The sequence below is a fragment of the Diplotaxodon limnothrissa genome, linkage group LG8 (assembly GCF_057381915.1).
Source record: "Diplotaxodon limnothrissa isolate DT_005_m linkage group LG8, D_limnothrissa_male_GT1.1, whole genome shotgun sequence".
NCBI lineage: Eukaryota > Metazoa > Chordata > Actinopteri > Cichliformes > Cichlidae > Diplotaxodon > Diplotaxodon limnothrissa.
The window spans coordinates 27983379-27995811 of record NC_140603.1 but is presented as its reverse complement, the minus strand read 5'-3'; the positions used below and the strand labels follow the sequence as shown (position 1 = coordinate 27995811).

General features: G+C 40.7%; 1 protein-coding gene across 2 annotated transcripts in view; it reads right to left on the bottom strand.

The window, feature by feature from the left end:
- The window catches only part of srcap (Snf2-related CREBBP activator protein), a 40200-nt gene that overhangs the window by 22960 nt on the left and 4807 nt on the right, over positions 1 to 12433 (bottom strand). The window contains exons 3-12 of one of the 2 annotated variants that reach the window (XM_085361607.1): positions 12389 to 12430; positions 11810 to 12073; positions 9733 to 9918; positions 9449 to 9589; positions 7411 to 7600; positions 5647 to 5816; positions 1076 to 1169; positions 848 to 937; positions 420 to 593; positions 35 to 258 (exon numbers count right to left, since the gene is read on the bottom strand). In XM_085361607.1, coding sequence (XP_085217733.1) covers positions 35 to 258; positions 420 to 593; positions 848 to 937; positions 1076 to 1169; positions 5647 to 5816; positions 7411 to 7600; positions 9449 to 9589; positions 9733 to 9918; positions 11810 to 12073; positions 12389 to 12430 — 1575 coding nt within the window. The remainder of the gene's footprint in view (positions 1 to 34; positions 259 to 419; positions 594 to 847; positions 938 to 1075; positions 1170 to 5646; positions 5817 to 7410; positions 7601 to 9448; positions 9590 to 9732; positions 9919 to 11809; positions 12074 to 12388; positions 12431 to 12433) is intronic. The other variant, XM_085361608.1, reaches the window with a different exon arrangement.

The following is a 12433-nucleotide window of genomic DNA, read 5'->3' as shown; positions in this document are numbered from 1 at the left end:
CTGAAATATACATTTTTAATATTTAAAGACTGACCTTTGTGGTAGCTAAAGTGTAGCCTTTGGGCTGCAGGCTCTCTGCAGTAGCAGCAATGTGACTGATCTCCTTCTTTGGCCGCGAGCCAGAGGAAGACGGGCTGCTGTCTCCCTCCTTCAGCAAAACCTCCATCCCTTCATCTCCACACTCCTCTTCGTCTTCCTCCTCACTCTCTTCCTCATCCTTCTCGCTCTCCTCATCTTCAGCACTGTCGCCTGGTGAATCTGAGAGGAGAACATTTGAAATGATTAATGAATTAATAATAAATTAAAGCAGCAAAACAAACTTGAAACAGACGTAAGAAGGAAAACATTTTCTGAAAGCTTCTGCTCAGAGTGGAGGGAGATAAACAGTTTATTTTGGGTCTTTATGAGCAGTTTAATACCTGAGGAAGAAGTGTTACTTTCCACATCACTCTCATCTTCTTCAGTCTCCACCTCCTCATCCCCAGACACCTCCGAATCAGAGCTCGCTTTAGAGCCAGAAGCAGACGGGACCTCAAAGTCTGAGGCATACGCTCCTTTGTACTTCTCCAGCAACTCCTCCATGCTCATATCGCCTGGAAGGGAAGTAGAGACACGTCAAGGATCCGGTCTGCAGCCTCTTATTTTAGACCAGGGAGCAGCTAGTAATGAATGAAATTTCATTCATATGTACAGAATTTTAAAAAAGGCAGAAAGAGAGCAGCAATGCAGAGGTGTCATCAAGCTTGCTTTCCTCTTTAAAGAGACAGAAAGCTCTTCAAACACTTCATAAAACCTCAGGTCAATGCAATGAATTAGCACCACTTCCAGTAGAAAATAAAGCCCTCACCCTCTTTGGCTAAATCATCGAGTTCCTCTGCATGATCTACATTTCCTTCCACCTTCTCCTGAGCTGCTATCGTGTCCTCCTCATCCTCAGCTGTGAACACAGAAGAAGAAAAACAAATTCTTGACAATTAAAAATGAACTTGGATAAACAAAAAATGAGCAGAAAAAAAAAAATCCAGTAAAAGGTCTCATTCTGTTTTTATGGAGGTTATATTGGGAGCAATCTCACCATCCTCTTCGTTGGCAGTGAATTCCCCGTCTTCTTCCTCCCCCGCCTCTGATGAAGACGTTTCATCAGAGCATTCTTCGTCCGAGCCCTGGTCCTGCGTAACACCGTGATTCAGTGATACATGAAATCTGTGGTCAGTATTAAAAACATGTGCTTTTCTTCAGCTTTTGCACATTATCAGCTAACCTCGTTTTAACAGAGGTGTCAGCGTGTTTACTCAGGTATAATCATCCCATAATTAGACTTGTATGAGTTATAAAAACAAATAATAAAGCTCAATAAGTCCTCAGTGAGATGACAGCATCTGGAATTAATTTGAAGTGAAAATGAAGATGAATAATTATACAACACATTACTGTTAAATCAAATGCACAGCTACAGCTCACCAGCTTGTTTATGTGGGTGATAATGTCAGTGTTTACCAACTGTTTCGAATCTTTCTTAAATGAATTCAATCATTTAATTCACGTTTCCTTTCTGAAAATACTGAACTGGCCAAGCAGTTTGTGACACGTAAGAGAGCAATATGATCAGCTGCTCTCCTACAAATATTCCAAGTCCAAAGTCTCAGACTGCAGCAGGTAACCGTAGTCCTTGAACCTCCTCTCCACCTACTGCGGGTACTCAGCGGAGCAGGAGGAAGACTATTGCTGGCAGCTGTAGTCCAAGAAAGTGGAGTTTAAGGATGTCCGGAAAAACGGGACAGGAACTTTCAAAATAAAACAGAGAAGGCTGTCCACCTGCATTAATCACCCACGTGAGAAACACTGAATCTCAACTGTTACCTTTTTTTTTTTTAATTTAATGACTCTTTAGATCCAACAATGGGATGCAGCTCAAAATAAAAGTGGCAGGTCTTTAAACAACAGCAGAAACTCAGGTGCTATACTTTGACTCAGCTCACTTTTTACATGGTCCATAATTTCAGCTGTTTGTGGAGGAAAAGTTTCCAAACTGCCTGAATTTGTACCAACACTGAATCAAATTAACTTACAGTATGTTTAAGATTCAGTGTCATTTTTACATAAAGAGAAGATCATCATAGTAGATCATTATTCTCGGTCCATCATTAGCTACTCACAAGTTTGCTTGGAAACCATGGAAACTTCTTAAAACGTTTGTCTTTTTCAAATCAGTCTAGTTGTTTAGTAGTTGTCTGTATATCCACTAACAGATTAAAAACTGGAACTATTAATAGCTCATTTTTACTCAAATGTGAACAAAACATATACAAAGTAGAGATGGCACGATACCACTTTATGTCCGATATCATACATTTGGATATCTGCCGATACCGATATGAATCCGATATAGCGTATTTTGTAATCAATAAGACAGTTTTTTTTATAAATATCTTGCTACATTTTGTATAAGTTCATACTCAAGTTTTAAAAAACAAAACACTAAAGCTATTCTGTTATACTTGTATGCAAAAAATACACTGCACCCAAAATAATTTATAGTTCAGCAAAACTGATCAATCTAATAAACTTAAACCTCCACCATCATCCCTATTCTGGTATCTTAAAGAGCACTTAGCAGAAATATTAAACAACCTAACAAATAGGGTTGCCAACTCCCAGCAAAAATATTAGGGAACCACCCCCCACCTCACAATGCTTAATCAACTTTAATTTAATGCACGTGTAAAAACAAATGCACAGAAATCAATTATTTTTCTACAATAATTAAATAGATTGAACATCTTTCTTCAACAGAATTGCAGACTGCACAGATGGTACCTTCCCAAAGGAAAAAGTACTATAGCTTACTAGGGTGTACAGTGGGGCAAAAAAGTATTTAGTCAGCCACCGATTGTGCAAGTTCCCCCACCTAAAATGATGACAGAGGTCAGTAATTTGCACCAGAGGTACACTTCAACTGTGAGAGACAGAATGTGAAAAAAAAAAAAAATCCATGAATCCACATGGTAGGATTTGTAAAGAATTTATTCGTAAATTAGGGTGGAAAATAAGTATTTGGTCAATAACAAAAATACAACTCAATACTTTGTAACATAACCTTTGTTGGCAATAACAGAGGTCAAACGTTTACTATAGGTCTTTACCAGGTTTGCACACACAGTAGCTGGTATTTTGGCCCATTCCTCCATGCAGATCTTCTCGAGAGCAGTGATGTTTTGGGGCTGTCGCCGAGCAACACGGACTTTCAACTCCCGCCACAGATTTTCTATGGGGTTGAGGTCTGGAGACTGGCTAGGCCACTCCAGGACTTTCAAATGCTTCTTACGGAGCCACTCCTTTGTTGCCCGGGTGGTGTGTTTTGGATCATTGTCATGTTGGAAGACCCAGCCTCGTTTCATCTTCAAAGTTCTCACTGATGGAAGGAGGTTTTGGCTCAAAATCTCACGATACATGGCCCCATTCATTCTGTCCTTAACACGGATCAGTCGTCCTGTCCCCTTGGCAGAAAAACAGCCCCATAGCATGATGTTTCCACCCCCATGCTTCACAGTAGGTATGGTGTTCTTGGGATGCAACTCAGTATTCTTCTTCCTCCAAACACGACGAGTTGAGTTTATACCAAAAAGTTCTACTTTGGTTTCATCTGACCACATGATATTCTCCCAATCCTCTGCTGTATCATCCATGTGCTCTCTGGCAAACTTCAGACGGGCCTGGACATGCACTGGCTTCAGCAGCGGAACACGTCTGGCACTGCGGGATTTGATTCCCTGCCGTTGTAGTGTGTTACTGATGGTGACCTTTGTTACTTTGGTCCCAGCTCTCTGCAGGTCATTCACCGGGTCCCCCCGTGTGGTTCTGGGATCTTTGCTCACCGTTCTCATGATCATTTTGACCCCACGGGATGAGATCTTGCGTGGAGCCCCAGATCGAGGGAGATTATCAGTGGTCTTGTATGTCTTCCATTTTCTGATGATTGCTCCCACAGTTGATTTTTTCACACCAAGCTGCTTGTCTATTGTAGATTCACTCTTCCCAGTCTGGTGCAGGTCTACAATACTTTTCCTGGTGTCCTTCGAAAGCTCTTTGGTCTTGGCCATGGCGGAGTTTGGAGTTATACAGATACAGATGATACAGATGATGAGTTCGAACAGGTGCCATTCATACAGGTAACGAGTGGGGGACAGAAAAGCTTCTTACAGAAGACGTTACAGGTCTGTGAGAGCCAGAGATTTTCCTTGTTTGAGGTGACCAAATACTTATTTTCCACCCTAATTTACGAATAAATTCTTTACAAATCCTACCATGTGGATTCATGGATTTTTTTTTCACATTCTGTCTCTCACAGTTGAAGTGTACCTCTGGTGCAAATTACTGACCTCTGTCATCATTTTAAGTGGGGGAACTTGCACAATCGGTGGCTGACTAAATACTTTTTTGCCCCACTGTATATTAGACTTAACAGTTACTATATACAATAATGGATTTCTATACATTTAATCAGATGACCACTTTGGTTGTAAGATTCAGATAATTATTTATTAAAAGTTAGTCATTTTAAATGAAATAACAAACAAAAGTATTTTTGTGCCCACCCTTTCCCTGTTAATGCCCTACCTGGCCCCCTAGCAAAACTTTGCTAGATCCGCCCCTGCAAAGTTACCAGCTGTCAGCTACGTAGAAAAGGATCCTGGTGTTATTTGTCTCTCAGAAACAGTTCATAACTTCCCTTCAACTCATTCACATAAAAGGTAATCCTGTTTGTCCATCACTGTTCAGCTGATGATTCAGTAAGAACATCTCCTGGATTAATTTTTATGTTTCCCTCTCACCACATATCCAAACGGTGGGCGATAAACAAACAAGAGAGACGGGACTTGCGACAGAAAAGCCAACCAGCTGATCATTGATCAGTTTCATGATTGAAGTAGCAACAGGGGAGGGAGGGGGAGAGAATGAGAGAAGAGGCAGCTGTGCAGCAAAGACAGAATAACTCCAGCTTTGTGCCCTTTTTTTTTTTCCCCCATTGTAGCTGAAGTAATGGACAAATTGCTTCCTTTTCGCCTCAATATGGAACTCCGATGGTCAGTCCAGCTATGGCTCAATATATCAGTTGTTAAGCTTAACGTGGAAATACTATGCAAACATTCAGAGATGCACTTACACACTTGCTTTACTTCTCTGGGATAGTTTTCTCTGAGATGAAATGCCGCGGTTTGGAAGCATGTAGCGAGGCTCCACATGCTCCACCAGACCACCGACAGGTCTCGCAGACAACAGCCGCTCTATCACGTGACACATACTGATACGATGCACTGAGCTGGGTTATGCCAAGTAGCGCATTTTGTGAGGTGATTTTGTGATACTTCGGATTGGATCACATGTTTTATTTCTCTCCGATATCCGATCCAGTAATTTAGGTCAGTATCGGACCAATACCGATACGTAATATCGGATCGGTCCATCTCTAATACAAAGTAGCTCAAGTTGTAGGCTGTTCAACTTTTCAGATATAAATATTTAAACCACAAATTTAGATAACCAAGTTAAATTGAGGACATCTGTGAAGTTGGTCTGTTTCTGGATGGTTGCAGTACTTTTGTTCTTTTCAGAAAACAATCACTGCCCTCTGGTTTGTGGACCTACCTGAGGCAGATTGAGGCTGCTGAGCAGCTGGTCCAGTGGCAGCATGCCCTCTTCCTTCAGCAGTTCAATCTCCCTCCGGTGGCTCTCAGCATCATTGCCCTCCTGCTGCTCCTCCACCTCTATGGTCTCTTCATCATCCTCCTCTTCACAGGGAGGTTCAAAGTCTCTGTCTGCATGAAAACAAAGGGTTTGGTATTGGAAAAAGACTTTATTCTGAAGAACACAGTTAGACAAACTGCAAAGTCAAAAAGAGAAGAAAAAAAAACACCATCTCAAACATACACACTGAAAAAGACTGAATTTCCTCTCATATACGCTTAAATATACTTTTTAAAAGAAGTTTTTATGGATTATTTGCATTTTACAGATGGTCTGTGAGGATAGTTGATGAATGGGAACCACGCAGTCCAAGCATTTTGCAAACTGAAACAAGGATTTTACTTTTTTTTTTTTTTTTTTTTTAAACCCTCAAGCAAATATATTTCATACTGGAATACTTGTTTTCAGTGGCTTTATTTGTGTATCATACCCACTTATACAGTTTCCTCTGCTTTGAAGCTTCTGCAGCAGTAAATATTGCTACTCTCAGCCTGTTAGTCATGCAAAACATCACAACAGATGTTTAACTAATCTAAATACAAGTCTGCAGAAAATACTTTCAGTATTATAAATCCAAAAAACAGAAGTTTGATTTAGACTAAATTTGAACAGAGGCATAAATGTGTCAAATGGTTTTAAAAAATAAAATAAAATAAAATAATATGCAGCCATTTGAACTTTTTTTTTTTTAAACATAAAAATGATTGACAGCATTTTATATACATTAGATATCTTTCAGATTATCTGTCACAGATAAAAGAAACAGCAAAAGTATGATAAGCACACACTGTTTGAAATATAACATGTTATTTTAGTTTCTAGAATAGGCTGATGTAAATCCATGTCTTGATTAAGAGCAGCAGTTTGTTGTGTCTGGTGGGGGGGTTTTGTTGTTGCTCTATTCCTACCTACCTACCTATCTATCTTTTTTTTCCTCTTTCTTAACTAAAGACTTATTGGTTTGTGTCTCCTATTTTGATTTTAACACACAAAAGCCACAGCTGGAGCTACTGCAAGGCTTCAGCTACAGGCAGAAGGAAAATTTAAGTTTTGGTCTCAGTGCTGTGAGCTTCTTCACAGCTAAGCAGACTGTGTTCGCACTTTAGCACCAACAAACCCGTATTTGGTAATGAAATGAAGGTGGGATCAGAACCACTGCTACGTCTGTTCCTCCTCTGACTGAAACACAGCTTCAGATTAAGCTGCTCACCTCAGTGCTTCAGGAATAAGCTGCCAACGGTAATACTGGCGGCAGACAAGTCTGACAGGTTTGATGGGTCTCAAGTCTGACGGTTGCCAAAGAGCATTAGGTACAGCGCTCTGGATGTGGTCCACCCCCCCAAAAAAAATAAAAATGTGTAACTGCTGTGACAAATGTTTGACTTCTCATCATGTTAAACCAAGCCGAGGTGCATCAGCCAGAGAGGGCTCGCAGAAAATGCGGTTTAATCTTACAAAGATGTAGCGACCTTGACGGTGAAGAACGCCTTTTGTTCCTATGAAACAGTTTACCTCTGAACGCTTGAGAAGATTCGCTCACTGGTGTGTAGCTATGACAACGTCCCAGTCTGAACCAGTGAATCAGCTCTGAAAGCTGTCTGCGACATGGTGGCAGTGAGCACTAACGATAAGAAGAAGGTTTTCTTTAAAGGGAAAACTTCTCACCATCCTCCTCGACAGGATTAGGCAGGGATTTCTGTGGAGACACGACGGTCTCAGCAGGCCTGATGGGTGCCAAGGACTTGCTCAGGAGGTCCGAGTATTTCTCCGTCTGGCCAACAATGAAGTCCAGCTGAAGGTCCAACGCCTTCTTCCGCTTCTCCTCTAGCCTGGACTGCTGCTTGTACTGTACCACCTTCAGGTTCAACAAATAAGACAGCGTGTGAGAACAGCTGGGAATTTCACATGATTTTTAAAAAGTAAACAAAGAAAACCCCACATAAGCAGAAAAGTTGCGATGCTGGGTAAAATGGCATAAAATCTCAAATGGGTCTCGTATTTTAATTGAGTTTACAATATAAAAAGTTCAATTCAAGGTTTCAAGCTGCATGTTTTAACATCAAGAAGAGCCGTGTAGTCGGATTACTCTGGGTGAAATTCAACCGAAATTCTTGATGACTTAGATTTACATACTGTATTTAGTTCAAAAATAACAAAAACTTTTTTTTTTTTCTTTTTTTTTAAAGGGCAATTATGAGCTCTGTGGGGGTCTTTTTGTTTGTTTGTTGGTTTTTAAAAACCAACAAACAAACAAACAATTAGACCATTAAAATAATGTCAGCAACACACATTAAAGTTTTTTGTGTGTGTGTGTGTGTGTGTGTGTGTGTGTGTGTGTGTGTGTGTGTGTGTGTGTGTGTGTGTGTTTTTAAATTAGAAAAACAACACTGAAAAAAAAATGTAATACTAAAGAAAACACGCACTAGATCAGTTCACAACTAACAAGGTTGAACATCCCAGAAAAAGATGGAAGATTCACAAGAGTTTATTCCAAGTGTTTGCAAACTACATCTTACTTTACAAAAAGATGCATCTACTATAAATTAAAGCTTTGCTTATTTTAGCAAAAAATACCAAAACACATTCTGCATTTTTACAACGACAATAGCTCAGCAGGAAAAAGGATCCAGGTGCTGAACTGACCCAAGCGCACCAGTGAAAATATTAAGCTTGTTCTGAACCAAAGAAAATATGACACGGGACGAGCAGAGCGGCTGAAATCATGAGATAGCGAGCATAGATTAGAAAACCCGTTGGTTTTCCCCTACTGAGGTAATTGATATCCTCCAAAGGTTCCCAGAGTGTTGTTAAAAGAAGAGCCCAATAAAAACTAATCACTTCGTGTGCCATTTTCTATCGTATATGTTTGTTCTGAAGTTTTATTTTCAGTTTCAGCCAGCTTTCAGAGCGAGTTTTGCTCATATGAAAGGGTTCACTTTCAGTTTAATTTAAATTATTTTTGGGGGTTTTTTTTTGGTTTTTTTTTTAAAATGTGTGTCCAAACTGTCCAGTGTTTTTTTTGTTTTGTTTATTATTTACACTTATTCTTCATTTTATTACTAAGTTAAGTTACTGTGTTGCGTCGTGTTGTATGTAGTGCCAACGTTTTATTGGAGACACAGATGAGCATTTTGCAATTTAGTATAATGTGTGAAAGTTTACATTTCTTCAGTACTGAAAAACAGAAATTAGGCTGTCTTGTCAGGGGCCATTTTTTTGGAGGGGGGCAGCCGACAGCACTGTACACAACGGTAGCTGGGTGTGTAGCAGGCAAACAAAAAAATACCGAAAATAGAGGTGTTTGATGGTAAATTGGCGTCAAAGCACGCTGAGAGATAGAGCTGTGCAAGAGGTGCAATTTTATCGTGGTGGAAGCAAAACAGCAAAACTAAGAGGGAATTTATTCATTACGATGTTTTTCAAAAGTGTAGTTTTGGTCTTTTGCTGCTGGTTCAGTGAATTTTGGTAGGAGAGTGACGAAACCTGCAGTTTCAGAATCTGTGCGCCAAAGCCTCCTGATCCCCACCTCGTTTTAGTTTTTATTCAGCTACAGCCTTGAACATTACACTGCCACGTTTTTGGAAGCAGGACTGCACTTCATGTGAAAAGTGGATGTTATTTCTGTCATAAACCCGAACAAACACAGGCGCTGAACAGAGAAGCAGAATGTTCTGTTTGCTTGGTTTCAGGGAATCATCTGTACCTTCTCTACACTGCTCCAAAAAGCCCGGACTTCCTTTGCGATAGAAGAGGCGACTCGTCTGATTTTAGCATGCTCGTCCCGCTTTGCTTTTTCTTCCTTTTGCCTCAGCTCCTCATGGTGCCGCATCACCATCCGCACCACCTAACAACAAATCAACAGAACACATTTAGAACATATACAACATCCACCATCAAAAATACAGGAGCGCACTTTTCACCCCTGTTCTTAGCATCATGAATGTGTGAAACTTCAAGCAAACCTCTGTGATGATTTGCACGTCCTACCTTTCTGGCCACGCCTCTCTTCCACCGCCTCTCTTGAGCAAAGTCAGCCGAGAGCCACTGCATCTCCTCACACAGGTAATCCCAGTGAACCTTTGGCCGCGGTGGCTCCGTCAGGCGGGTGAGTCGCTTCATTGACCAGAAGCCCTCTCGCTTCAGTGCCTGTGTTCGATGCTCGATGTCAGCTTCCTGCAGCACAAAGTGAAGAACAAAAAGTCAGTAAACTCCTGGCTCTGAAACAGTAAGGTGGGGGTTAGCTGATTCAGAAATGCCAAATACTGATCTCCTGCTACACTGCATCGTCAAAGGTGCTTTCAAACTGGAGGAACCTTTTCCTAGTTCTTCCGACTCTTAGAGGCGGTCCCCACTTTTGATGTAGGCTCACTTGATAGAAATGGGTCTATCAAAGCTTTGAGAACCCCATTTTCAGGTCTTTTTAGATACTAGTGCCATATATTGGCATTATAAGGAAAATAGAAAGATTATATGGAAAGAGAGCTGAACAAAAGGCAGTTTGTTTGTGGCTTTTATCTCATAGGATTTCACTTAATGGCATCAATTTGTGAAGATTATCTTCACAAATTGACCAAAACATTTTTTTAACAAAGTTTTATGCAATAACACCAAAACAACCTTGAAACAAAAACAGAAAAGAAATCCCACTTGGTGTGTGTAGAGGGAACCATGGTGGTGCCAGCCTCCGGGTTGGCATTTAAAAAAATAAAGGTTCTCCTTGCACCTCTCATTTAGGTACACTCTGGATTCATTACTTCATAATTATCTGTCTCAGTAACAAAAAAAAAAAAAAAAAATAGTGGCACTCTGGTGAACGGCTCTCATCGGTCGGAGAAAATATTTGTTTAATTTCAAAAGAGCTGCACCTGTGCAACATTTTCGATAACAATATCCCTCCCTAGCACTCAAACTGCAGCAGAGAAGCTGTTCCACACACCTCACACTTTGTCTCACACAGTCACAAGGCTGCAAGATGTTCCATCTTTCTTCTCCTGCTTTCAAATCCACACACTTTGTTGCCTTGTCCTGTTTGTCATATAGTGACCTTCATCAGCAGAGCTTCACTTGCTTCACAAAAGAGGAGGAGCTGATTGAGACGTTTCTTCTTAAAAACCGTGATGTTCCCAAAAAGTAACGCAAGTAAACAGTACAAAGGACAGAGCTCTTTATATTTAACACTTGAACACAACAGTTTTTAAAGGTTGTTCAGCAGAGCGCTCCAGCATAATCATGTAAAGTATACCATCAAAGTCAAAAGGATGTCAGGGGAGTTTTTAAAAAGTGCTGCATTTCTCCTGAGCTTTTCTTAAATTACTCAAAGCAGACATAAACTAACAATTAACTACTTAACTGCCCGACAGCTAAATAGGGAAATGGATCAAAAGCTGCGTCTATTCACAAAACTGAAATGTCTTTTTAGTAAAAAAGGTCCAATTTTCTCTCCTTTAAGAATCCAGAAGGTTAAAAAAATGCATGCTGTGCCATTCAAAGTGATTTGTTTTGATTATTTACATTTCAGACTCCTGGAGCAGCCTGTTAAAAGGCATCGGACATGAGGCAAATAATCTTCGGATGTGCAACTGCTTTCGTCAATTTGAGGATTTAGTGAGAGGCTGAGAAGCAGCGATTCATACACAATTCATAAGATTTCTGCCTGGCACCACTTACTGAGGGACAAGAAACAACCTACAGCAAAATAAAAGTTAAGATTTTACTTGGATTACGTGGAAGAAATAAAACTGTAAAGCATGATAAACAAAAAAAAAAAAACCTTTCATATGCAGGACGGTTACAAAGATGAAATATTTTATATAAAAATATCAGAGCCCGGTTTGAAAAACAAAAAAACAAAAACTGAATTGGGAAATTTGAAGATAGATGAAAGAGGTAAACAGAAGGACAAGCAGTCAGAGAGATTGATAATAGATCGATAGATATAATTAGATAAAACTGTATCTAGACAAGCAGAAAGACTGCTAAAAAACACAGACGGAGAGACAGACTGGTTGACTGTCCCGCGGACGTGTGGACGAAATGCTGAACATCCTGAATGATGCTCACTCACATGTTTAGCCAGCTCTGCCATGTCGGTGTGACGCTCACTGCGGGACCGCTGAGAGGAGCCCTGGTCTGGCGGCGAAGACGACGAACTGTAGGCACCGAAAGAGGAAGGTGAAACAAACTTTCCGTGGGGACCCCGGAGAGGCGAGGACCTCTCCCGCCGTGGTGTGGACCAGTCAGGTGTGGTTGAGGATCCGGGGTAGGAGAAGGTTGAGGGTGATCCAGGAGAAGAATTCCCAGTGACCCTGTCTGCAATCCACTGGCGTACCTGAGAGTGAAGGGGACAAGGATGAAGAGGATTTTTTTTTTTTTTTAATTTTTAGAAAATGAAACAAACTAAGGTGAAAGCCTAAGCTTCACTAAGACAAAAGCATCATGCATGAAATGGATTAGAGCATTTAAGTGTTTAGGAAGCGTGTCAAACTGGCCACGAGCGAGTCTGTGGCAGCCGTCTTCTCATGCAATCATAAAAGAGCTGAAGTCAAAGAAATGCCTGCTTGAGTTAAAATTCTCCTGCCTGGGATATGCTCATGAATGCCCTGTTAAAATGAGCCTGTCTGGGTGTCTGACAACCAGCACTTACCTTAAGAAACAGTGCTTGTCTGTCTGTCCTGCTCTGTCCATGCTG